We start from the raw sequence: 27,957 nt of genomic DNA, 5'->3' as shown, positions 1-27,957 counted from the left end.
GCCGGCAACATGAACGCGGTCGCGGGTACGCCCTTCCCGGCGAGATGAGTAGGTACGCCGAGGCTCGAAGCCACCCCGTCACGGAGAACGCTTCGGGACTTCGCGCGACTCCCTCGGCGTCGTATCGGAACGACCACCAGCCCGGTTGTCCGTCTGGGGATGCTCGACTTTTGATCAGCCGCGAAGGATGGGCGCAGGTCAGTTCGATAAGGCGCGTCTCTTGCTTATATTGTCAACGGGGTATATAGGTGTGCTGCCTGCCTGCCTGTCTGCCTCTGCTTCCGGTAACCAACCCCCCTACGGCGTGTGCTCTCGCAGTGTACAGTGATTCGCGGCTAGCCTAAACGCGCTTCTTCTAATCATCGAACCTTTCTTTCGCGGACCCGCGACAATGATGGACGATCAATTTTTACGGTTTTATTTTTTTAAACCGCGACTGATATTTTGAAGACGAGATTCAAGGATCGTGTGGTTCGTTTTATTGGCTGGTTTGTTTTTGGTTCGATTTTTAAGTGAATAGTGCTGGGATTAGTATACTCTTTTGTTATAGGGAGATGGTAGGGTCAAGCGGTAGCTTGAGGACTAGTTTTGTTTACGGTCGTACAGTGATGTCCGCGGCGGAAGATAGCGATTAGTTATAGTCCGTGCGACGTGATAAATGATCTTGTATAACGTGTAATTGACAGTTTATGTATTTATGGTTCGTTTATTTTTTTGGGGAATTTCTTTATGATACGATGTGTATTTTGTGAATTTTTTTAGCAATGCTAATTGATGTTAATTTATAGTTATAACGATCGATTTGGTTTTTAGTCGATTTGTTTATTAGTCGACTTGGTTACGGGTTAGTCGAATCTGTGAACGATAAAACGCACGAATTTTTGCTTTTGTTAAATCTAAAGATTATCGTATAGGTTTGTGGGTGTTAGAGGCGTAAGTGGTTATTTTCAATTTTTAATCGTCAATTAAGACGTTTGATAGCAATCTGACAATATTGCAAGTGGTTTCAAAGCAATACGAATTGTTATATCTTCTGCCGTCGCGTACGTAGTCCACGTGAAATTAAATAATAGTATATTTTAATTCGAGGCCTTGAAATTAAATCGGAAGCCGAGGGGGTTGATAATAACCTATATTATATTAACTCTATCTAATTTAAATTGAATAAATACATTTCTTTTTCGATAATGAATGCTTCGACCGACGCTGATTGCGAAGTTGTCAGTTTAATTATTCTTCGCTTCCAAAAATTATTTTTTAAGTCGATTATTTCAAGATTTAGGTTTTTATGCATTTGTGACAAATTCGAGCAGCTGTAACTACAAATAACAGAAAGATTAAAAAAGTTTCACTATTTTCTATCTGTTAAAATAATTTATAAAAGAACGTACTTGCTATTTATAAAATAGCAATAATTTTGATCTAACACAAAGTGAAAACTTATAAGAAACAATATTAACTTGAACTTACACGTATACGATATATACGGAATGCAAAAATTGTAAAAATGCAATTTAAATATTAGGGTGACCCATAAGTTCCTTCCTTTTTTTATGCGAAATTAATAGACGATATTTGTTGCTTGAAGTTAATTTATAGTGTTACATATGAACCTTCTTCCATCTTTTAGGAAATCTCGTTATGTCCTCTTTCTAAAACAGTTCAGTTCAATGTGAAATAGCGTGGAATATAGCATAATAGAGCAGAATAGAGTGGAATATATTAGGATAAGGTTGAATAGAGTAGAATGGACTGGAATAGAGATGAACTAGCGTAGAATAGTGTATAATAGAGTAGAATATAATGTGGAGAAAAATTGAATAAAGTGGAATAGAGTCGAATAGAGTACAGTTGAGTGAAATAGAGTCGAATAGAGTACAGTTGAGTGGCATAGAGTCGAATAAAGTACAGTAGACTGAAATAAAGTATAACAGAGTACAATAGAGCAGAACAAAGTGTAATAAAGTCGAACAATATACAACAACATCAAATAACGTATAACATACTAAAAGATTAACATCAGACTTACTTGCAAAATCTTCATCGAGCATTTTCATTTCACGATTCTCTATAGAATAAATGAATACTATTGTCCTAGGAGTATTAGTGGTATCTGCTATCTCTAATGAAAGTATCGTCGTCGCTAGAATCGGTGTTTAATCGCTGCTCCGTACATAAGAATGCAAGTATAAGCAGAAACGTCGAAGAAGGTAATCTGTTGGGGTTGAAGTAACTCGTCTCTGATCGGGTTAGGTTTGGTAGGTTTTTGGGTGTGAGAAGAAGGCGGTCGGTTTCCCCAGGCCAGAAGCGGAAGCTTTGGTTGGCTTAGGCATGGCCGTGTTTTTCTTGCCGCGGATCATTAGGGCGATTAGGGTTCCTCCGAAAAGGGGAGAACAGATTAACGCTCGAGTTCTTCTTGCGGCCGGCGTCGCTTTCTTAAACGGACACCTCTTTCCGCCAGCTTTTCACGTTTTAAGATTCTTGATCGGCCTTGATACCCCAAGGGGGGAAAACTGTCAACCACGTAGCGTGATTGTTGATCGAATAATTTGATCGTGCAATAAAAATTAAATAAACTAATGCATCGAATATATTGAAGCTTTTGCTAATTTGAAATAGTCATTGGAATTTTTATTGAGAGAATAAGAATAAATACGCAGTGATTTGTAATATATTATACAAAAGTGATTACGTTAATATATTCGCTTTTTAAAAATATTTATTTTTAATATAATATTATTAGCTAGTCGTGGGATTTGGTTTTAGAAGCTTTGAGTTAAAGTGAAACTTATTTTGGAAGGACTTTGGATTTATATTGATTGACATTAAATAATCTTTCTGAATTAACTAGACCATAATACTTATAACATTAAAGCTAGTGTTAAATTGCAGTAGAAGGAGCAATAATATCACTGGTTGTATAATGAGATAACTATAATAGTTATTAGCGTGGCAATTTTGGAAGACAAAATGCCATAAGGGTTGAAATCAACGTTGAAACGCTTCCCTTTTGTAAATTGCAGAACTGACTAATAATTAATGGCATTAATAAAGCAGGCGTGACGAAATCTTAAAAATATCTTTTGTACCTGTTACAATGTACAATTAATTCAATTATGCAACAGTATTATCTAACAATGTTTCGAAGCAGAAATAGGCGATGAATTTAGCATGTCTGACACTGAAGACTGTTTCTACTGAAAATATTCGCCGTGACATTTTCCTTCTATTTTGTTATCTACTACTACGGTATAAATAATCTAATTAAATAATCTATTCTATATCTCATTAAATAATCTATCCGATGTCTAACTAAATAATCTATTCTATATTTACCTAAAGAATCTAGTCTATATTTAACTAAATAATATAGTCTATATTTAACTAAATAATCTACTCTACATATAACTAAATAATCTATTCGCAATTTCGTTCATTTAACCAAATAACTTATTATTCTTCCAGTAGCGCAAATTCTCGCGCCGGCACTGTACAACATCGAATTTTTAAAAAATAATGTAACTCGTACTTTTCTACATCTTTTTGTCTAATTAAGTGTGAAGTAATTATTTGTTATAGGCGACAGACTGCTCGATATACTGTGTACTGTATGCGGTGATCGTAGCTCTGGGAAACACTACGGCACCTACAGTTGCGACGGTAACTATAAATCCTTTCCCTACTCTAATATCCACTACACATGATATAGTAAATTATAATAACAGATAGATCACGTTATTTCTTGTTAAAATATACAGTTTCGTTTCTTATAATTTTTGCAAAAAAACAAGCGCCGTATCTGACTTATATTTCAAGCTCAAGGCCTATTTTCATTAAATAGAAGTTGTATTTTATAAGTTTAGATCTATTTATAGAATGGTTAATGTTCTTTTCTATTAATAGGAGTGTAATTTTATTAATTATATTTGTTCGGACGGAGCGATTCATTTTTTAATATTTTTCCTAACTACCCACGAATATTTTCGAAACTATGATTGAATATTTGTAAATGAATATTTATAAATGAAAATCTGTAAATTATTAAGTAAAATCGATATATAATGGTTTCTGTTAACTGTAGTATTGCAAAAATAATTTGCAATGCAGACATATAGTGTCATAACGTGTAAAAGCAATATCAAATTAATTAGTATTTCTACGTAACATTTCTACAAATTTCAAGAAAACGTTCTAACAATTAATAATGCAAACACGATTTAAAACGCTGTAAATCGTATAAACTTTGAGATGCGATTTACCATTGAAAGAAACTGGCATGGAAAATGATGTTTTATGGCCGATGTTTTATGTTCTTAAAAAAGATATAAAAATCTTGAAGGTTTGATCGCGTTAAACACATTATACCATACTATTCGAAAGCAAAATACTACACACACGGTGCAATATTCGCGGTATCCACGAATTTCAGTATAATAAACGCGAACGTACCACATATTCGGCATTAATTTTGAATACCAGGCGCCACGCCATTTGTCTTATCCACTGACATTTGCAAACATCGACGCACACGTTCAGAAAGTATTAAAATAACAACGTTAAATTCAGTTTACCATACACAATAGAAACATTATCCGGGAATATATCTGCGACTATAATGATCGCAGGTCGAAGGTGTCGTAAAATTTTATATGAAATTTAATCGTTCGCCTACCTCGACACAATGGGTTTATAAAAGATTAATTTATTACGTGTCTCGTTTATGTTGCACGCGGCAGGATATATTATTGGGTTGGCAATTATATATATAGATGGTCTCAGCGCATTCTTTTGTTTTATCAACGTGTTCAAAGTAATTAAGTTATATCATTTTCTTACTATCTGGGCTTTCATCTTCAATTTAGAATGAAAATTGTATCGATTAGTTATTTAGTTTCGTTTTTATCACTGTTTGAAGATGGAAGGACATGAAGCTCATTTTAGACATATTTTATTGTATTATTTCCGAAAAGGCAGGATAAAAAAGCGCCCGATCTATATTGTTTTCTTGCTGTTGGGACTTCCACCTTTAATTTAGTAAGAAAAACGCACCGATTAATTATTTAGTTTCGTTTTTATTACAGTTTGAAGATGGAAGGGCAAGGCGCGCGCGTTTCAGACATATTTTATTACATTATTTCCAAAAAAGCAAGCGTCGCATGCACGATTGTTATGTTATATACAGTACATTAAAGTGAAGCCTTGAAAGAAAGGCAGCGGCAAAATTGATTCGTCTGATTGAATAAACTTATATTTTTCAGCGAAAGAATTGAATTTTCCTTCTTACTTTGAATCCGCGGTTGCTTAATTGCCAACCCAATATTTGTCGCGTTTTTGTTATTTTCTAGATGATGCGCGAGTTTATAATATAAATCGCGAGGATGAATTTGTGGGGAATTTCAGGTTGCTCGGGATTTTTCAAGAGGAGCATCCACGAGAATCGGAAATACGTGTGCAAGGAGCAGGGCGCTTTGAAAGGGTGCTGCCCTATTAATAAGAAACTGAGGAACCAATGCCGTGCTTGTCGTCTTGCTATGTGTTTTAAAGCTAAGATGAACAGAGACGGTAAGTAATACCAATTACATTAACATTCCAATAATTTCGAAGACTATCTTTCATTTAACACGTTGACTGTTTGACGAGGTCTCCTCGTTTCAGCTTTACAACAAATTAAATAACTATTCCTTTGCAAATAGTAGACTGCAAATCTTCGCGCAAAATTGCAGTTTCGATGATGGTTTTCTTGCACTCAGAATTAATTTACGATTTTATAATTTTCCACAATGATTTTATTATGTTGTATAATAAGAATTGTCGGATTCGAGTTATATATTTAAAAGGTATATTATATTCATTTCTTGGAAACACGATGACAAGCTTTGCATATTTTAATATGCACATTTCGGTGCGTATTTTGATATATATTTATGTACGCAATAAAATTCACATTAAATTCAATTAAATCCATCATTAAAATTCATATTACGCAATATAATAAGTGGTGTTAAATAAAATATTGAATCGTGTCGCGATTGAAACGTAATACATGCGATCGTAGCTTTGCTAATTATATGACTGATATTGTCACAAATATTTGTATTTTAAAAACACGGTTTGTTCATGCTTTTAAAGCAATGAACAATCATAATCTTTAACAATTATGGCAGTCACGACAGTTAACGTGTTAGCGATGAACTATGATGAATAAAAATCTGATTGCTACTTTAATCACACGAGTTCTTTCCATAATACTTATTTACAATACTCTGAATAATACTCTGCATATAAACACAATTCACACAATATATCACATATCAAATTAATATATTATATTAAGAGCATAAAGATGGGAATCAAATGCTAAAAACTTATTCACCTAATTTTGATATCTGATCGAATCAAAGTCGAGTTTTCAATAAACTTCTTTCACGTTTTACTGCAAGAATTTTTTAGAAATTCTTGTATTATGCAATATGAAAAACTTATAGTATAATTATCAGGAAATTCAAGCTGTTCAGTTAGATCACTTACGGTTTCGTTGCTCAAAGGAGCTGAACTAAGGCCACGTGACCACAAATATACCACAAAGAAAGTTACTTTAGCCACCGGCCAGCAGCAAACCTTCCTAAGCAAACGGTCTTCAGAGAGGCCCAATGACATAGCGATTCAGCTTGAGTACTCTATTTGATGTTGCTTTTGCAACTTGATTCGATTAGAATCGCACCCGATGCATTCTCTAGAACATAATAAACTCCGCAATTGACACAGTACATGTTTTCATATAATAAAAGCGACGGAGCATTATAAAAAGAATAATTCGACGAGATTCGATCATATTTTACAGGACTCCTGTTATTATTATTCAAATATATTTTGTTAAATGTTTAATGCCAATTGGGCGTGCCTTTCGCTTTCTTCGAGATGTAGAAGATTGCGTGTCTTTATTGAAGGACTATGTGGAGACTTCAACAGGGGCACGACGAAAGTGCAGACTTAATAAGGATACTGCAGAATCATGCTACATTCCCCTTCTCCTTGATCTCACATTTGATCGATACGTGGCACTTTCGCGCCGTATTTCATGATACGTCTGTATATCTATAGTAAAATACTATGGATTATTATATATAGTAATAGATTATAGTATACATTACTATATATATATATATATATATAATAATAGATTATAGTTTAGATTACTATATATATATATATATATATATAGTAATAGATTATAGTTTAGATTACTATATATATAATAATAGATTATATTATAGATTACTATATATATAGTAATAGATTATGCTATAGATTACTATATATATAGTAATAGATTATGCTATAGATTACTATATATAATAATAGATTATACTACCGATTATTATACAGTAAAATACTATAGATACACATAACGATCGTAACACTTGGAACATTTCATTGACAAAGTAGAATTCTCTATATTATATTGCTTAATTTTATAATTACAGTCGCACAACTTCCGTTACTCTGACGAAGCCGATGTATATTTCCCACCTGACCTCACAGTTTATCCCGGCAAATGTAGACGAGATGTCGTTGACACACTGAAAACTTTTCAATCGGGTCCTTCCATAAGCGTTGCTCCGGCTATTTCCATTTAATTAATTAATCGCTCGGAAACTGGTAATCTCTTTTCGATGCGGCATTACATTATGTCGGCGATAACGACGCGCGCCGCGCTTCGTGCAATTCGACAAGTGCGTAAAAAAGCTGATGTATAGTATAGGTTTATATAGTGTTAAAATAGAGGCTAGGAATTTAGGGTAATTATCGATGCATTTTTTTAAGAATGCACCCTTTTGCTGGATCATTGATTTGATTTTTCTAAGTTGCTTTTAGCATCGCGAGACTCTTAAAAATACTGAATAATTTTTTACTATATTAATATAATATACCTTATAATATAATATACCTGCAACTTGAGGAAGTGAAATAAAAATTGGCTTTGTGATTTATTTTATTATTTGGTGCAAGATTGAATTTTCAATTTATTTCAATTTTAGCTATTCAAGTCTAGCAATTCAAATATTTTTCTTTAATTACTCATAAAGAAAGCCGAGTAAATCGAATAACCACAGCAACCCTTCACTTCTCAATTATGAGCGATTTCTGGCACAACAACCCTAATAATTTCCACGCACTTTATAAATTAAAATACAATAACCAACTCAACCAAAAGCTCAGTTAAAGTCATCACACATTATACCTACTTACAAGCCCCTCATCACCACTACAAAGAAAATATTGATGCCGAAACAGATCAGTATCAGTAACATTCATTAACCAGCCCTTCTACTGGTCAATAAAAATATTGCTCTTTCCACTGCAAGACTCGTGAATATGCGCAACTGTTTGACCAAATAATAAAGGCAAAGAGAGGTACGATCCGACGGAAGGGTGGGGGTAGTCGCGAGGGGGTAGAAGCAAATAAGAGAAAAAGGCTGGGGGAAAGAATAAGGAAGGTAAAGAGAGACAGATTATATTTAAAGGAAAGTGGAGAACGGAGATAGCTAAAAAGCACCAAAGAGAGAAAGAAAGAGAGAGAAAATGAAAGAGAAAAAGTGAGAAAGAAAGAGAGATAGAGAGAGAAAGAAAGAGAAAAATTGAGAAAGAAAGAGAGAGATAGAAAGAGAAAAAGAGCGAGAAAAAGAGAGATAGAGAGAGAGAAAGAGAGAGCGTAAGAGAGAGGCAACGGCAGCGGCAGAGGTACATATCAAAAGAGAAAAGCAGCCAGGGGCGGACCAGACCGCTCGATGGGGATGAGGGTGCCCAGGGTGTCGGGGGTGCTTAATGCAGGGCGGGTGCTCCGGTTCCCAGCAGTTGCTGAGGCTCCAGACGCGAGTAAGAGAGGAGATTCAATTAGTGGCAGAGCTTCCTAACGTTAAGGAGACTCCACACTGGGGGTTGGGGCAACGTTCTCGTTCTTGCACTTTCATCTTCCGCCTCTGTTCTCTCTCTCCCTCTCTCACTCTCTCTCTGTTCATCCCTCGCAGTCATCCGTCGCGGAAACGTTACGCGCGAGTGTATGCTCGTTGCGAGAGGCTTTCCATGGTTGCTCTACCTTTCTTGGAAATTAGCGGTAGTTCATGAAGATAATCAACGGGGATGAATGTCGTACACCGAGGGGATGATGAACGAAGTGCGACGGACGATGCTGGTCGCGGAGGGTTTTTAGGAAACTGTTTTAGCTGATGCTCTGTTTATTTATTAGATTTAATGTTTAAACTTACTATATTTAATGTTGAAAGCTACTGGATTTAATGTTTAAACTTACTGGATTTAATGTTGAAAGCTACTAGCTTTAATATTGAAACCTACTATATTTAATGTTGAAAGCTACTTTATTTAATATTGAAACCTACTATATTTAATGTAGAAAGCTACTATATTTAATGCTTTACCTACTATATTTAATGTTTCCACTTACTGTATCGAATTTTATATTTCTTACAAAATTGGAACGTAACAGCTGACCATTTCTTGGCAGATTTCTTAGCAATGGCTTTATCCCTGAACCAGTTGTCATCTCATGATTACTTTTTTATTTTACAAGATGAGAGGAATTTATTTTTACATTGTGAGGCAAGTTGTTCTGACTATATGTTACTCTTCGTTGGAATACAGGAGGTCCAAGCATTCACAAGCGAATGATTCTACGTGAAAAAATAAATCGAAAATAAAGAATAGAATGTTTTCTTTCAAGGCTTATGTCAATTATAAGCAGTACTAATATAATTAACATTGACGCGATGTACTGTAATACTCTTATTAGATTTAAATGAAAATTAAAATTATGAAGATTAAAATTATTCGATTTAAATGAAAATGAGACTCGTAATATATACATTACAAATTAAAAATATTAATATAGCTCTCCCTATTACTGTAAAAATTGCTAAAAATGCTGAACATTCAAAGTCGATTTTTACGATAATAAAAAACAATTTTGTTCTGTATTTTCGATTCGATTTTGTGCATAGAATTAACCCCTTCTCGAATGCACCACTCGTGCAAGGATACCTGATTATTCTATCAACGTGAGACCCCTAACTATAATTAAATATTATCGACAGAAAAGTGACTTGAACGACTTATTATACTATGATCGTCAGATAATCTTAACTTCTTTAATTTAAAGTCGAACAACAAAGGCAGTAATATCGAAATCTATTTCACATTAATAAATCTACAAATGCTCGAGAAATAGTCCATTTCTATAGAATCCTAGCAAATTAGCATAACTCTAGCAAATTACTCTGACTTGCAAATCTCCGAAAGAGTTAATTTCACTTGCAAAATACAACAAAATATTCCAAGGCGATCTATAACATCTCTGCCAATTAAATAATTATCGATACCTTCCATGGAATATTGCACTTCCCAAAGTAACATACGCGACATCGAAGGGGTTAAAACACTATGCGTTGTGAGGTGACCACTCGATAAGTGATATATTACGTAGACAGGTGATGCTTCGCGAAGCGCCGCCGCAGGCACGCAATCATCCGCCGGCCGACAACCCGGAGATCTCTAACCCCCTGGCCCTCTGTACCAGCAGCAACCCTCCCGATTTCGACGTGAATTCATCCCTCCCGGTGTCATTTGCTCTCGCCCGTCTACCTTGCCAACGAAATGCCCTTCCGCGGACTAAACCGAGACCCGTATATATTTCGCGAAATATGGCGTTAAACGATATCAGAAGATTACCAAGCGGCTTACCGCGTCGGATTTGTCGCTTGTAAAGGGAAAGAGAGGCTTCTTATCGAATATTCCACGCAGCTCGATGATTCCCATTCTTAGGGAGAGTCGTAGCTTTCTTCTCCTGCTCGCAGACATTCGGCAAAGACCGTCCAACCGTGATCGCGATCAGGGAATTCTTCGTCGCGTCACAGAAAAGTAAATGCTGTATCAAAATTTTTGTGTAAAATAAACGGAGACTTATCTATTATCTGTTAACCCTTTGCGGTCGAATGGCGACTCTAAAAATTATCATGCCACGTTACAAAATAATCTTCACCAAATTTACTAATATTTAAAAAATTGTTTGAAGATTTTGGATTTCCAGTTAAAATGGCTCCGACTGCAAAGGGTTAATGGAATTTAGATTCTATTAGAATTATTCTATCCTGAATAGTTCTAGAAATTAATCAGCGTTATTTTATGTAAGCCCGGGGGAACATTTATTGATAAATAAATTTCGTAGTATCTATTAGATTTGCCTCAATAATAATAGAAATAATACAGCGTCATTCAAGGTACGGAATAAATGATTATGGCAGAATCGGAGGCGACAGTAGTCTTGACTTGTCAAGACCGAATAATGAACCCCATAGTTCCGCCCAGGCCGAACGGTCAACATCATTTCCAGTGTACACATTCAAATCGGGCGAGGCGTTCGGATCCGCAAACTTTGCCTCTCGTTTCATGCCCAATCGATCGCCGCTCCGCAACTTCGAAGTTTAAATCTCTTTGTTTCCGTTCATAATTCGAAGGCCACCCCTTTCTGGAAGTACGAAGTACTCTGAACCGGAATTAAACCGACGCGCCTCCCCACCCGTGTTTGCCCCTTTTCACCGGCAGAAAATCGAGATTATTTCCGATAGTTCGTTCTTCCTACCACCACCCTTCCATGGAAAACGACGTTACAAAGATGGAAAAATAATTAAAGGAATACCAATATTCTATATGTTTTCTTGACGGCGGTAAATTAATTTCAGTAATTGAGTTGCAGTAGTTGAAATTGTCATTTTTGTTTCCTCGCAGTGGTACTGTATTAATCCTTTGTTAATAGAGTGGTGACTCAGAGGAAACCACTAAAATTGTTACACCACGTTCCAAAATAATTTCTGTATATATTATTAAAATATGGATTCAAAAGATCATTAAATTTATAACGAATTTATTAATATAATAATTTAGAATATAGCGAATTTTCTCAGAGAAAATAGAAAGTCAGAAAAATCGTCTTAGATTTACAATTTAAATGGCTTCGAGTGCCAAGGGTTAAAAACAAGAAAAATTCCTACCCTTATCCAAATTTAATTTTAATAATAGTAGATTAAATTTGGATAGGGGTAGGAATTTTTCATATTAAATTTAACCCCTTGCACTCGATGCTATTTTAATTGTAAATCTATGATAATTTTTTCTGACTTAGCGTATTTCTATCGTGAATTTTATGTATCTACTATTATTAAAATAGCATCGAGTGCAAGGGGTTAAATTTAACAAGAAAAATTCCTACCCTCATCCAAATTGAATCTCCTGTTATTAAAATCGAGATAAAAATATCTAAGCACAAAAATTCAATCTTTTTAGGAAAATAATTTAAAACGAAGCAGCGCTATTCTAAAAAACTTATTAGTGAAATATATCACAATGGGGGTCGATTTACACACCTAATAATAATGATCCATACCATGATCTAGTCACTTAACCAAGGATTTCGTCCTCGAAAGAATATATTCTCTTTGATCGACTCGTAGCATGTGGTCCGTCAGGCGACAAGCGAACCATTGTCTCCGTCGCCGAAAGAAAACTACCCCTAAGATTCTGTTGGAGGTATCGAGCCTACGGCGTCACGGTTTCGACCGATCTGTTGGCCCTGTAGCCAGCGTGGTTTCGTAGACCACGGGCAGAGAGAGAGAGAGAGAGAGAGAGAGAGAGAGAGAGAGCGAAGAAAGGCAGACACACAGCGAAAACCATAGAACAGGGGCGAGAATGATGGAAGGGGGTTGCGTGGGAGTGGACGGCTGGTAACGCAACGAAGCGAGGCGTGCCGTACACGCGGCCGGCAGCATCAATCCATCCACATAAACGGTAAACTGTAAAGCGGGTCCCGAAGAGAGAACGAGAGAGAGAGAGAGAGAGAGAAAGAAAGGGCGAGAAAGACGGAGAGAGAGCGGCGCGTAGAGGAAGAGGGACGCGTAGAGAGAAAGAGAGAGAGAGAGGGACGTGAAGGAAGAGGAAGAGAGGCGCGTAGAGAGAGAAACAGAGACGCAACGATACGGTATCGCGCTGAGACTGTGGAGAAAAGAGGAAGACGGGGCTAGAGAGCATGCTCTCCCTCTTGCGGTAGGGCACGATCTGTGTGGACTGAACGACTCGTTGCACTAAGCCGGGCTTTGATCGTCACCTGTCATACTAACGCTCCGAAGAGCTGCATCACGTACATACACGGTTCACATAACTGCGAGAATTACATCTGCTAGCTTATGCATCCGGGGCGATGCGCGTCACGTCCATTCGACGAACGATCGTTTTCCTTTCTTTTCCGACGTTCAACGCGCGATGTAAAACGGATGACCATTTCTGAAATACGGTATATTCCCTCCCTTTTATAGCTCGTAAAGAAAAGTGGAAAATTTCGGGAGGGGAAGATTACTCGAGCCTCGCGAGCCGTTTTTATAGTCACCGATTTTTAATTATTACAATGAGACGCAAGGCTCGAATAATTGTATCTCCTTTTTTATCCATTTTTATTTATAAAGTATTCTGAAAATTCAGAGGTCTGCTAATCAAAAGATAATTATAATTGTTCTATGCAATGAGTAGAGGGTGCATGAGTAGAGGGATGCAAATCGGTATTAGTGATGCGGAAATGCGCATTCAGAGTGCAACGTGAGCCAAGGGGGTAGTTTATAAGCATCAATATTCGTCCTATTAATTTGGCAATACGTACAGCAAGGCCGGAAATAATTTAAATGACTCTTAGAACAATAACTTAGTTCTAAATGGATTAATCTAAATATTTTTGAGATGCACCGTGGTGTGAATAATAATACGTTAACAAGATTATTGAACAGAGTAATTTTAAAATAATTGGAAAAAATACAATTCTCAAGGGAAGAGTTTCTATTGTTAAAAAATTAATATCTAAAAGCCTATTGTTTCTTGAAACTGATGCAAGAATTTGTGTTTTGTAAATTAACTATTTGCTTGTTACTGTATTATATTCAGAAGCGACATTTCAATCATATTCATCGCTAAACTAAAAAGAAGAGCGAAGCTAAATTTTTGTAAAAAGTGATTATAAATTACATGGACACGTGGCGAAGTTAATAGTATTCCTTCTGTCCAACCAAGGATTTCTGAGTCAGGTATACGCTGTATGAGTAATCCTATTGTACAATCCATTAATCGGTGGTCATCTCATTTAAACATGTGTGAAATATCATACGCGTTGGCCCTCCTGCCAATTTGCATAACATACCTACTTGTACAGTGTATACCGTCGATTGAAATACCGCTTCTGACACAGACGATACATCAGCTGACATGTTAAACTGTTAACATGGATTGTATTTACACATGTATTGTACGTAATTTGCGATTTTAATACTGCGATATTTAGGTGATAATAATATTTAGGATATTGAGAGATTTATCTTTAGTATTATTAACCCTTTGCACTCGAGCGGTGACTCTGAGGCGCCATGAAAAATTGTTGTCACGTTTCAAAATTATTTTAAGATTGTTATAACATTATTTGACATTATAATACTGTAATAAATACAGTAAGCTGCTTCAAACGAAAACACTGAAGGTCGAAAGGACTATTTTAAGTTTCGAATTAAAATAGCTCCGAGTGCAAAGGGTTAAAGCACAGTTTTCTTGAATTTTATATAATATTAAAGGGGAATTTTTAAGTGACAAGAACAAAGTAAGCGAGATCTATGAAATATTTTCTGTATATCTAACTATAGATAATATGGGAGTATATACATCCCTTCCTAGGATGTATAGATGTTTATTAGAGATATATAACAATTATTCTAAGCTTCGTTTATTTATTTACTGCTTGCTGTACGATTACGTTTCTAAATGACATCGTCTATCTTTAAAAAATCTGTAACACTATTTTGTTTGCTAATTCTTACAAGATCATTGCAAATTATATGGTATATGAATACAGATAGCTAATTTCGCAGCACCCTCCGTTCATCCTCTCTAACAGAAGAGCACTATAGTTCGCCAATCCTCCCTATCATTATTATACCATAATTTACCGTTTAAACAAATTAAACAAAAATCACGATATCCAATGCTATAAAAGTACAGTATCGTACAAAGATTTTCACCTTTTAATGCTAATATTCCGCAATTTATCTTATCGCGTTTAGCGATAAACTATACTATACCAAAACACTATTTACACCCTACGGTAAAAGAACTGCCTATCTAAACAAATGAAACGCGTATCGAAGGTACATTCGTCGTTAAAATTCGCGTCGGTGTATTCGCATTGGCGGCTGCAACAGGCGCGGCATTTTCCAGAAGACAGGAAAAAGGTTCGCAAGGTCGTGTCCCTTTCGCGTACGCGTCGCTGGCCGTGCACACACACGGAGGGGAGGGAGGGTTGGCATTCCATATGAATCTCTATGGAGTGGTAACACGTGTACGGGCGCGTCCTACACGCGGGTCCGACACACGAATCCGCGAATTCGACCCCTCCAATCGGCTAAACCCGTGGAACGCCAGGGAAACCGTTGATGGCGACGCGTCGAGGGTGGCGTCGTCGTCGATGGTGGCGGCGTTGGTGGTAGTAGTAGTAGTAGTAGAGAGAGAGAGAGGAGGGTGGTGATGGCGGCGATGGTGGTGGTGGTAGTCGATGTATCAACCCCACTCACTCGGGGATTAGCCTTCGAGATCGCTGACTGCTGAAATGTTCACAGATCGGTTTACCGTTTAGCAGGATAGAGAGTGTGAGCCCCGTGATCCATGGCCCGTGTGAGCACCGACCTCCTCTCCTCCTCCTACCCCCCGCGTACACACATGATCGTCACACGTGCACGCTTCCCAAACACACAGTCAAATTTCGCTTCTACCCCCGGCTACACACCGGCGTTCCCTCCGCGCTGTATTTGTCACTTGTGTACTCGATTCCTTATCCGCTTGGTTTTTTGCTGTCCGCGGCGCCAGTTTCGCTATTTCGAAGTTTTCTCCTAACGCGAAACGCTCCGCGGAACCCTTTTTATTTTTTTACCTCCAACGGGCTTAGTCCGATCGGTTTCCGCGCGGTCCGGTGAACCCGGAATCCGTTATCGCTCCGACAAAACTAATTTATTAGTTTAATTAGTTTATCCGGCGCGGATCTCGTGCCGCAAGTCGTTTCGTCGCGTTATCTCGATGCGCGATGCTGTTAACCCCTTTGCTGGACTTTAACGAGTCAGACAGAGATTTTTAGTAACAAGATATTAAGTATGAATGTTAAGTATGAATATTAAGTATGGACGTTAAGTATGAATATTAAGTATGAATGTTCATCTGTTCCTTTAACTAGAAATAAAATTTTATTCTCTCGTTACCAATACTTAACCCTTTGCACTCCGTTGCCCCCTCTCAGGGGACATCGTAATTCTAAACATTAAAGTTTATTAGCGATTTGCAACTATTTCTCGATGTCTACAAATTCATATAAAATCGAATATTATAACGTATACTATATAATAATATAAATGTTCATAAGAGCAGGTAGGTAACATCCATGAGGGCGCGGAGTGCAAAGGGTTGAACATCGAAGTAAATGTAAGCTCACGATAAATATACAATTTCCTTTTTCTTCGAAGGAATTAGTGCGATCGATGAAATTTTAATTATATTACTACTTCTAGAGAAAATGGCACGGCAAGGGGTTGAAAGTATGGGGATTCGCAATAGGAATTAGGAGAGCGAACGCGAAACAGTGTGAAATCGTTCGAAGAGTTTTAAAATACAGTAAAACTCCATTTACGCGGACACGCGGCGAGACAGTAGTGCATGTAACTAGCCGCGTCGTGTAATAGTACGTGGAATACGTTTGCGATCTTTTTTTGCTATAGTTATTCGTAAAAGATTTCGTTTAACCCTTTGCACTCTGAGACACCATTAAAATTCATTGATAAGACATGATATTTATGAAAAATAATTCTGCAATTCTTGTGTGTAAAAAATCATTGAATCAAAAAGAAAATCATTGAATCCACACGTGACTGGAGAGCCAAAAGATGCTTTTGCAACACGTTATGCTTCATTGCTTTAAAAAAGGTGATAGTGCAAAGGACACTGCAGTCGAGATTTTTACCGTTTACGGGAGTGGTACTACGACTATTAGGGCCATCCGCCATTGGTTTAAAAACTTTAGAGCTGGCAATTTCGAGTTGAAAGATGAAGACCGCAGCGGCCGCCCAACAACGACGGATACGGACATTATCAAGACTGTGCTCGCTAAAAATCCGCGATATAGTGTGCGCGAAATAGTGGATGCCACTAATATTCCCAAGACAACGGTGCATAATCATTTAATCAAGTTGGGATATGCGAATCGATATGAAGTTTGGGTTCCACACCTATTCACGGAGACCGGCCTTATGAACCGCGTCTCTACGTGCGATTTGCTTCTCCAGCGACACGAAAGGGATCCTTTCTTAAACAGACTTATCACTGGAAACGAGACTTGGATTTTATACCAAATTGTGCATCGAAAACGCACTTGGTCCAAGGAAAATAGACCTCCAACTGTTGCGAAGCCTGGACTTCATCCGAAGAAGGTTCTTTCGTGCATTTGGTGGGACTGGAAAGGTGTAGCGTACTACGAGCTCCTTCCTCGAGGTGATACGATCAATGCTGACAAATATTGCAATCAACTGGATCAATTAAAAAGCCGCCACAGCAGAAGAACGGCCAGAATTGGCGAACCGACGAGGAGTCCTTTTCCATCGCGACAACACAAGACCGTGTGTTGCGTTGACCGTAAGGCAAAAATTATTACAGTTTGATTGGGACGTTCTACCTCATCCTCCTATCTCCCCAGACCTTGCTCCATCCGATTATCACTTGTTCCTCCCCTTAAAAAATTCTCTCCGTGGTAAATCTTTCAAATGCATAAGCGAAATAAAAACACACCCGGATGAATATTTTGCAAATAAGCTTCAACAATTTTGGAAAGAGGGCATAATGAGACTTCCTGAGAGATGGAAGAAGGTTATAGAACAGAACGGTTCATATATAACATAATAAATCCACAACAAATATCGTGTATTAATTTCGCATGAAAAAAAGGGAAGAAACTTATGGGACATCCTAATATATTTTGACATATATAAACACAGGTTTAAATTGTCGCGACGAACTCGGTTTTAGTCAGATCTGCTTCCTTTCACGATGATCGTTGGGTCGAGGAATGGTGTGCACCCCGGTTGCTCCATTTTCTCTAGAAATCGTCGAAAACCTCGTCTCCCTCCTCGACGGCGCTCTCTCGCTTGCGTTCCTCGGTCAGCGCTTTTTCCTCCGTGCAGCATGAATGACAAAACGCGAAGCCTAACCTGGTCGCTGCTTCGGGTACATAACCGGCCGCCACCTCGAACTGTGGGAACTCGCATTGTGGGGCACACGTGGCTCGGGGGCCGAGTATTACGGCGGCTCGTGGCTTCTGTGTGCACTGGATGTGCAGAGAGAACGAGGACGAGGCCGAGACTCGGAGCGAAACAGAGGAAGAGAGAGAGAGAGAGAGAGAGAGAGAGAGAGAGAGAGAGAGAGAGGCCCGGCTGAATGGAAAAGGGAACAGGGCGCGGTCCATTCCGGCGCATGCTGTCCTAATCCCTACGTCCATTCCACGTCCGGATCGCGAGAGTACGCACGTACTCGAAAATCGCCCCCTTAAGCCCCTTACGCCGGGCGAAAAATTGTTCCGGCGAATTAAGAGGAACGTGTACACTGGTCTCGCCGCACGTGTGGAGAGCGTCGCGACGCGCCGCGCACGGATCAGGACGTCCTCTGATATTTCAGGTTTGTCCGGGGTCCGCTTCCGGGACCCGTTCGGCGAGCTTCGCGGAATTTTCGCTTGGAAAATTCAAAGGCCGACGGTGTTCTGTCGTAAGGAGCATTCAACTTGCTTGTTTCGAGCCACGGACGATGAAATTGCAGATTTAGTTTTCCACGAGTGTTGAACACGATTCGTGAAACGGACGGCTTTACGCGTGTTGCTCGCTTGCTTCGTGTATTGCTCGTGAACTCTGCTGGACACAAGATACTTTGTAGGACAATTCGAATTAAATGAACTTAGTGAAATGTAGTCCAATATTTTAAATACGATAGCTTTTTTAATACTAAGTCGAATAGATCGAATTGCTTTGACTTAATCAAGGGACTAAATAATTGTTTAGTGCATAATTTCGCTGTTATTTGAAACGATAAAAGAGTTAGAAAATTCTGCTATTTCAGCTTTTTGTATATCTGAAATTTAAGACATTTTCACAATTTATTTTGTCAATCTCGGAACAAGAAAAATATCATTGTAATCGGTTAATACATTGTTGCGAGTGATAAAGAATTAAATTCGTATAAATAAATTGCTATTTCATAGACTTCAACCAAGAACAAGTAATACATTGTCCTAAATGATCATATTATATAATAACCATATTAAGTATTCACGCTGATCATAAGTAAGAAATTATAATATCCTTATAACATGCTTAATTAAATCCGGCGTATGATAATTTGATGATTTATTAGTGATTTTATTAGATTACTGGGATTAATGAACGCGCGTATTTTAATTCGTCATCACGTTGCATTTATACACGATTTATAACAAAAATACGGGCGCAGGCTAAATTGATATGCAGTCGGCGGCATTTTATAATGATTTCAATTAACGAGAACGAATGAAATATTTAAAATCCAGAAAATCCGTGCGAATGGTTTTATTCTGATTTTTCGCAGGTACGCGCATAACGATGTAGAGACACCGTAATATTTTATATTATATATGTATAACCGTGCGGTATTTGTTCGGACACCATTATTTTTCCGCGATACTTTAATTCATTAAAGTATCATATCAAAAAATTGCATTATAGAATATAGAAAATATAGAATATAAAAAATATAGAGTATAAAAATTGCATTATAGAACACAAAAAATATAGAACATAAAAATGGCATTATAAAACACAGAAAATATAGAGTATAAAAATTGCATTATAGAACACAATGAATGCAGAATATAAAAATTGCACTATAAAATATAAAAAACCCCCGATATCATTTATCTTCGTATCTCCACATATCACTTTGTTATTGTTATCGATTCCACCGTTTCACATTAATCTTACAATCTGAGTATTTCAAGCAAAAGCACAGCCACGTTTTCTGCGTTTATTCGCTCGCAGGGAATATTGTTTTTTAATAACCGATCAAACTGCGCATACCGCCAGTATAAAAGGACAAAAAGAGAGAAGACGAATCGTAGGATGCTTTTAAAAATGAATTCACGTTCTAATATCCCCGACTGCGTGCCGTACGCGAGGAAGTTTGCTTATAAAGCAAACAACGTGCGCACCGCCTGCTGTTTTTACCTCCAGCAGGGTGTGTGCCTCGCTGATGAAAAAACAATTATTACACACGAAAAAATAATAATATTTGTACCTGTTTCGATGCACGGACAATTTAGTCTATAAAACAAATAGACCCGAAGCGGATTTTTGCCTCGGCCTTACTTTTCAACGTGCGCTCTTGCTCTACCGCTTGGAAAATATTCTGTCCCCCAGTTAACGAATAGTTTGTTTTTTTTAGTTGACTATGATTTCGCAACATGCGATTTAAAAATATACGGAGGATAAAATGTACGGTGGAGAATTAAAATGTGGAGTGGAGAATTAAAGTGTAAAGTTGAGAAGTAAAGTATAAAGTGAAGAATTAAAATATGCAGTGGAGAATTAAAGTATGCTGTGAATAATTAAAGTATACAGTGAAGAATTAAAATATACAGTGAATAATTAAAGTATGTAGTAAAGAATTAAAATATACAGTGAAGAATTAAAATGTGCAGTGAAGAATTAAAGTATGCAGTGAAGAATTAAAGTATGCAGTGATGAATTAAAGTGTGCTGTGAATAATTAAAGTATATAGTGAACAATTAAAATATACAGTGAAGAGTTAAAATATACAGTGAGAATTTTAAATATATTCTCAAATGCAAGGTTCAAATAATGATTAAATAATATCATAAATATTCATGATATAGATAATGTTAAATACAAAGACAATACATAATGATATAGACAAGCAACCAATAATAGAACGGACATTTTTATATTAAAAATATTAACGACAATTGAACGAAACATGCACACGTTGTGACGATTATTTTCGGTAAATGCACAAGTATGAACTTAGTATATCATGTAAAAATATGCACTTTGGTATGTCAAGTGAAAATATGCACTTTGGTATGTCAACAAAAATTCAAATAGTAAAATTTCATAGTAAAAAAAAAAACATTGTCGGTTTGCGATCTAATACATGTATACTATGGTTCCCTTATTACTTATACATATATATATATTACTTATTATAGGTTATATCAAAAATAACCTCAATGTTTTAGCATTTATATATATAGTTCGCAGACAACTTGAACATAATTAAAGGCAATATTAACACAATTACAGGCAAGTTATCTTCTTTAAATAGAACCAATTTAATGTACGAGATATTAGTACGCAAATCCAAAAGAAAATTGTCCAAGATATTAATTATCACCCTACCTTTCACAGCCGCCCTTTCTCCGCCCACCCTTCAGTCATAATAGTAGGGGACCTCCGTTCAATCAAAAATCAAAACAAAAAATTAACGCACATTCATTTTACATTAAAATATATATAACATCTCTATTATATTTAATTTAACCATAATCAAGCTTACTGTTAACCACATACATTTACCTATTTCTTTTTTAGTTTGAACAAAACGCGTTGTTACATCCCCATAGAATCCCCCATTATGTACAAAAAAATATTTACTAGTACAAGACATAATTATTAATTATTGCAAAAGTATATTATCACATACCACCCTACATTTAAATTTTCTTTCGTCTGTCATTGTCTAAAAAATTGGACGAAAGGGAAGAAAAAGATCTAACAAACCTATCAAAAAGATCTAACAAATCTAAAAAACCTATCAAAAAGATCTAACAAATCTAAAAAACCTAACAAAAAGTTCTAACAAACCAAACAAAAAGAGAAAAAGCAGCTCGACAAACGATCATCCAAAAATCGTCGCCGATCCCGAATCCCTGTAAAAATCATTGTTCCCGAGCCGGCAACTTTCGTTCCGCAGAGTCAGCGAACCCTCTAATCACTTTAATCAACCCGCTAGAGAGATTCCCCGGATAGTGGCTTTAAAGGAACCAGCCCGTCGCGCATTAATTACTCTGAAAACACGAAACGAAACCCACCACTCCGTCGATCTCTGACCTCCTTCCTCGATCCGGAGCGGAGGTTACCCACGGGACAGGCACGCGATCCCGTCGTCAAAGGCCTCCCCCCTCAGTCGAAGGGAGATTCTTACGCCGCCAATGGCCGACCTCTGGATCAAGCGCAGATATTGCGACGCCAGTGCGAACGTGGGAATCCACGACTGCTATCCGCTCAGCCTCATTAATGATGATGTGCTAGGTACCCGGTTGCACTTCCATTCTCGCTCTCTCCGTCCCTCTGTCCCTTGCCACCTACATCGACACACCCTCTACATATTTCAAAGTGTATGCCTGTCTCTGGATTCCTTATCTTTGTCTCTCCAGCCCTGTCTCTCTCTTTCTCCATCCCTTTCCCTCTATTCATCCTTCTCTCTCTATCCATTTCTCTGTCTTTCTCCCTCTGTCTCTCTTTCCCTAGATTGATCCCTCTCTCCGCATCCAGCCGTCTCCGTCTCTCGCCATCCCCTCTCTCCGTCCCTCGCACCCTTCTCCGACGGTGTCTTGCCGCGGAGAGCCAGTAGAAGCGGACGCCCGGCCAGCCACCTCGCGCGTTCACCCTCTCTCCCCCGTTTCTCCCGCGGCGGATTCAACCCTCCTACGACGAGCCGTTCCTATGGTCGACCTATCCTACCGCCAACCCCGCCTCCCCCACCCGCCTGGACCACGAAAATACAGGGCTCGTACATCTCCGGCAGAGGCCACACCATCCCCGAGACTCAATTCCGCGCAGCCTGCGTGGACTTTTTCGCTCCCACCGTTAAGTTCTTAGGTGATATTAATAGAAAACCACGGAGTGATGAGAAAACGGGGACCCGGAGAGCCTTCTATTAGGGGATGATTTGTGATTCTTGATCGTGACGGGTGGATTGGTCGACAAAAGGGGGCGATCGCGGCGGTAAGACCAGGTGTTTCTTGTGCAAATCGGAACAACTATTTCAAAGAGACTCTTCGAGACGGGAATCTGACTTACAGAGGAGCTTTTTAGGATTGAGATTATCAGTGGAGTAGAGGGTTGTCCTGGAGTCGCTCGACGGTTTCGTAGTTTTCGATTTTGAGTATATTATGGTGCTTGATAGAACTTATTGTCAGTGAATTTACAGTGATTTGTATTAATATTCGGTTAATAGAAGGTAAATTTTGTAAAAGTGAACGAGAAGCATCCTTTTGAAATGTTAGGGAGACTATTGTCTATAGTATATTAACTACTACTGCTTCTACTATTTATTCCAACTTCGAATTTATTTATATTCCTCTCACTCATTTATATTATAAATCCACGAAAGCGGAAGCACGATAAACAGTAACGCACTAGTAAAAATGATATAATAGATGATATATAAGAATCTTTTTGTTATAAAGTGTCACGTATCGATTTAAATATATAATGAACTAAGTAAAATGTAATGAGCTCAAGCACAAAGATAATATGTGTATGTCATGGCTAATGTTTAGCAGTACAACATGTACGTGGTCCGAGGAAGCCGAAACCTCATTCAATGATTTCCGAGAAACAACAGTCGCCGATTGAGAACGACGATCGATTGAGGACTGGCCCTGGATCCGGTTATGTTCTATTACCTTCCAGGTACGCTAAATATTTGTTAAAAGTCTTCTGAAATTATTGTGAAATATTTGTAAACGCTGAAGCAATAGCTGCACGAACTTGCTACTAAATATAAATAGATGCTAACTCGAAACGAAGATGGCATTTATATCGATGATATTATTAATATATAAATATTAGATATCGACAATACTATATCGACGATGTTAACGATAAATAATAATGCATTGAGCATCAAAGTAGGAAAAGAATACCTTGTCTATAATAAAATGAAAAGAGGTAGACTTGTTATAGACTAAAACTACCCGCTTAACAATCTAGGTATATTGAAAGTATTATTGATCGTGTGTAGGCACTTTAACCCTTTCGATACAAGCACTCTCTTTGCCATGACATTCTTGCTATACAAAACGCCACGCCAAAAATTCGCAGCGAAAAAACAATAATTTTCTCTAAAAAGAATTCTGTCTACTTTAATATTAAAAAATATTTATATAAAATTCTATCAATTATAAAAGTTTAATATCTATCATACACTCGTCTACACCAGTTATCACAAGGATACTGAATGTATTCGGCGCTAGTATCGAAAGGGTTAAGAAATGTATTAACTAGAGTACAACGCGAAATTTTCGGACACGGTGTAGAGCAACGGGAAATCAATGAAAACTTAATGACCGTAGAAGGATAAGGTGCAACCAAAGGATCATGCCTTACCCGCGACCAGTGGGGCTGGTACAGAAACCGCCGGAAGACTCTCAATCCCCTGTATCGCTGGCTCTGTCGCATTCACCGTCGGCCACGACCCTCTATTCCGCGCCCCCGAACGTCACCCTGCCGCCGCAGCCTCCCCTTCTTCAGATACTAATGTCCGCCGAGAAGTGTCAGGTAAGTAATTCAGCTCAATTTGCTCGGGTCCCCGTTGTCACCCACCCCACCCCCCTCATTGCAAACTTTATAACGGCGACCGAGCAAATCCTGCCTCTCTTTTACACAATGGACTGATACTGACGATTCCACGACCTCTACCACTTCTACGTTTATTCTCTTTCCGCTTGAGACGTATTTTTGGTGGAGAGAAGAATTTGTTTGCATTGTCGGAAATCATGCTACAAGTGGTTGTTCAGCGATTCTATTACACTGAGCGATTAGCAGACTTGGATAGAAATATTTGAGAAAGTAATGGATTTTATTCGAATAAAAATTTATTCGCGTAGAGATTCCATATTGAGAGTTATTGATTTAAATAAAAATGGTATCGATTTATTTCTTCAGGAGTAATTTCTCGAATAAGAAATTGTTCGAATAAAGCATTATTAAAATAATAAATTAATCGAATAAAGAATTACTCAAATAAATAGATAGAAGAATTTTTGACTAAAAGGAATTCTTTCGGATAATTATTTTACTATACTAACTAAACCCTATATTCTGTCGAGTGAACCGAATAGAATCGAATTACTTCTTTTTTAATTTATACGTAGAACCTGTATAGTAATTACATGGCATGTCACTACTATTTTTTATTTTTTTAAGTAGAAAACTTCAATTCTCTGTGCATCATGTGTTGGTGTTTTTATCTACAGTTTGCCGACAACACAGTTTGGCAAAATGCAATCAAGGTAATCACTACAAAACTACAGTTACTGAGCAATCAATCTTATCCTTTAGATTATTTAATATTACCTATTGTTCAATAAAATATTTAGTACTATCGCGATATCGTGAAAAAATATAATTATCAAAATAAAGGTGATTTATCTCGATGACTCAGATTGGTGGATACCCAGTTGCCCAATAAATGTTTATATTAAATCACCGCGATAATAAAAGAGCCAAGAGATTTTTAATACTTTTGACAATAGAATAATTAGTATATATAAAATTATAAAATCCCGAAAATGCATTATTCATACTTTTAAGAGAGCGAAAGAAATATATAGAGAAGCGATACTATTTTATTAGAACTGGTAAGAAAATCGCCAATTTGCAGTTGCGAAATTGATCATTTTGTTCTTTAATAATTACTTTGTTATTTTACATAGCTATGTTTATAACAGGAAAATTAAAACGTAGATTTATCAATTTTCTATAGCGAGCAAACGCATCGCAGAAATTTTAGTGTCGCGTAGAGTAACATACATTAGTTACAGCATTTAATTAATTATTAAACGCTATATTTCGTTTCTGCAAAAAGGTATTCTCACTTTCTTTCTGTCAAGGAACTCGCATGGAACGCAAGGCTGCAACCGGAGTCCGAGTATTCCCTGGAGCAAACGGAAGTCAGTTTGAACTCGTCGGGAACATTACAAACGATTCCACCTATACGAGAACCATTACAGGTGAAATTACATGGACATTACATCAGCACTATTCTGTTCGAAGTAATACGAAATTTTATAGCCGAAACGTAAGCAATAACTACGAGAGAACAATGAAACCTGTTAAAGAGTAACAAACGTCGGTTTTAATATTAAAATGTCATAAAATAATAAAACTTCTGATAAATTAAAAAATATATTTCCTAGACAATCATTCGAGACGTATTTTTTTATAGTTCAAAGTTTATTTATACTTGAATGTGTTCTCTCGTCAGTGAAATCAGTAAAGAATACGTATCTATCCTAGCATCGTCATCGCATTTAAGAGCGAACGAACTATTTCTGTCAGGAAACAACCGCTCGTTTGCTGTTTATGGCTGTGAGATGGGTTCACTCTCTACCACCTGTCCAAGCGCTTTCGAAACACGATCAATTGTTACTGCTAGGAGCCTCGTGGACGCAACTTTTTCTACTTCATCTGTCGCAATGGTTTATATCCTGCAATATCTCGGGATTGCTGGAGGACGAACAGATACGAGAGAGACTGTCGAAGGACGAGGCCACGACGAATCAGGATTTGATCACGATCCAGGTAACCTAATCGTTAAATTTCAATTCCTGGTCTTCTGCAAACTGCATACGAACTTTCTAAAACAATAATTATAAATATGTAACTCATGTAATAACGCAATGACGTGTGACTTTTATTATTTCAGTCCATAATATGTCGCTTCAGGCAATTAGCACCCGACGTTGGTGAATGTGGATGTATGAAAGCAGTGGCACTATTTACTCCAGGTGATATTGCATGAGATAGTAATTAAATTCTAGCCATGCATCACTTGCACAAAATGTTCATACTGTGAGACTAAAGAAGCAATAATTTCCAAATGTGGAATTTTGCTACTTAGAAGAATTTAAGGAATTAATATCAGTGACACTATCTCTATGACCCATCGCGTTTCTCGAACATTAAAAAAGAAAATATTTCTCGTAATTCCATATCGTTCTCAGACCTCCTAAATTTTTCATGGAACGTTCAAAACTCTAAATAACATAAATATAATATGAACAAAGAATCTACGCTAACGTTTTACAAAGATATCCGCGAAACTTCGAATTTTCCGCGTTCATCTCATAAAAATAGTCTTCGAATTCTTTGCACCGCAGAAACGGAGGGTCTGGAAGCGGTGGATTCGGTGAAAATGTTACAAGACCAGGCGCAGTGCATCCTGGGTGATTACACGTCGTCGCGGTATCTACAACAATCGGGCAGATGCGGTACGCTGATGTACCTTGTCGGCTATCTGAAATCCGTCAGCTCGAAGACCGTCGAGCGTCTGTTCTTCCGCGAGACCATAGGCGAGATTCCCATCTCACGTTTGTTGGACAACATGTGTAAAATGTTGAATCCTAGGGACTGAAGTTCTCCAGCGAACGGACGACTATTGTATCGCTAATTGTAAGCCACGCACGGTTCTCTAAAACTCTTTCGGTTCTTTGAGCTGGGTGTCATGTTGGAGGACTAGAAGAGTTTTCGAAATCTGTGACAGAAGACTGTAACTATAGTTGTACGACGAATTCTAGATCTCCCTGTGACCGATAGATTTTACATGGTACTTGCGATTTCTTTAGAAGCTTCGTGGATGAGTTTGGATAGTTATCGTAGGCTAGGACTGAGGCTACTAGGACTTTGTAGGTAATTATCCATTGTTACTAGTGTTAGGTATTCTAATATTCGAATCAACGGAGCTGCAATTTTAAAATTAGTTAATCAAATATTTATTCCACAG

The 27,957-nt window shown here is 37.5% G+C and overlaps 1 protein-coding gene across 1 annotated transcript; it reads left to right on the top strand.

The window, feature by feature from the left end:
* Positions 1 to 9: 9 nt before the first annotated feature.
* Positions 10 to 27,588, top strand: LOC144470450 (nuclear receptor subfamily 2 group E member 1). The gene is made up of 10 exons (XM_078181607.1): positions 10 to 25; positions 141 to 197; positions 3,580 to 3,660; positions 5,401 to 5,562; positions 23,732 to 23,864; positions 24,527 to 24,731; positions 26,066 to 26,185; positions 26,514 to 26,756; positions 26,881 to 26,962; positions 27,335 to 27,588. Exons 1-10 carry the CDS (start codon positions 10 to 12, stop codon positions 27,586 to 27,588), a joined length of 1,353 nt encoding a protein of 450 aa, XP_078037733.1.
* Positions 27,589 to 27,957: the final 369 nt, after the last annotated feature.

This window comes from Augochlora pura, chromosome 1, assembly GCF_028453695.1.
Source record: "Augochlora pura isolate Apur16 chromosome 1, APUR_v2.2.1, whole genome shotgun sequence".
In the NCBI taxonomy this organism is placed as follows: domain Eukaryota; kingdom Metazoa; phylum Arthropoda; class Insecta; order Hymenoptera; family Halictidae; genus Augochlora; species Augochlora pura.
Note: the sequence above shows the minus strand (reverse complement) of the source record. Positions and strands in the feature narration are given on the sequence as shown.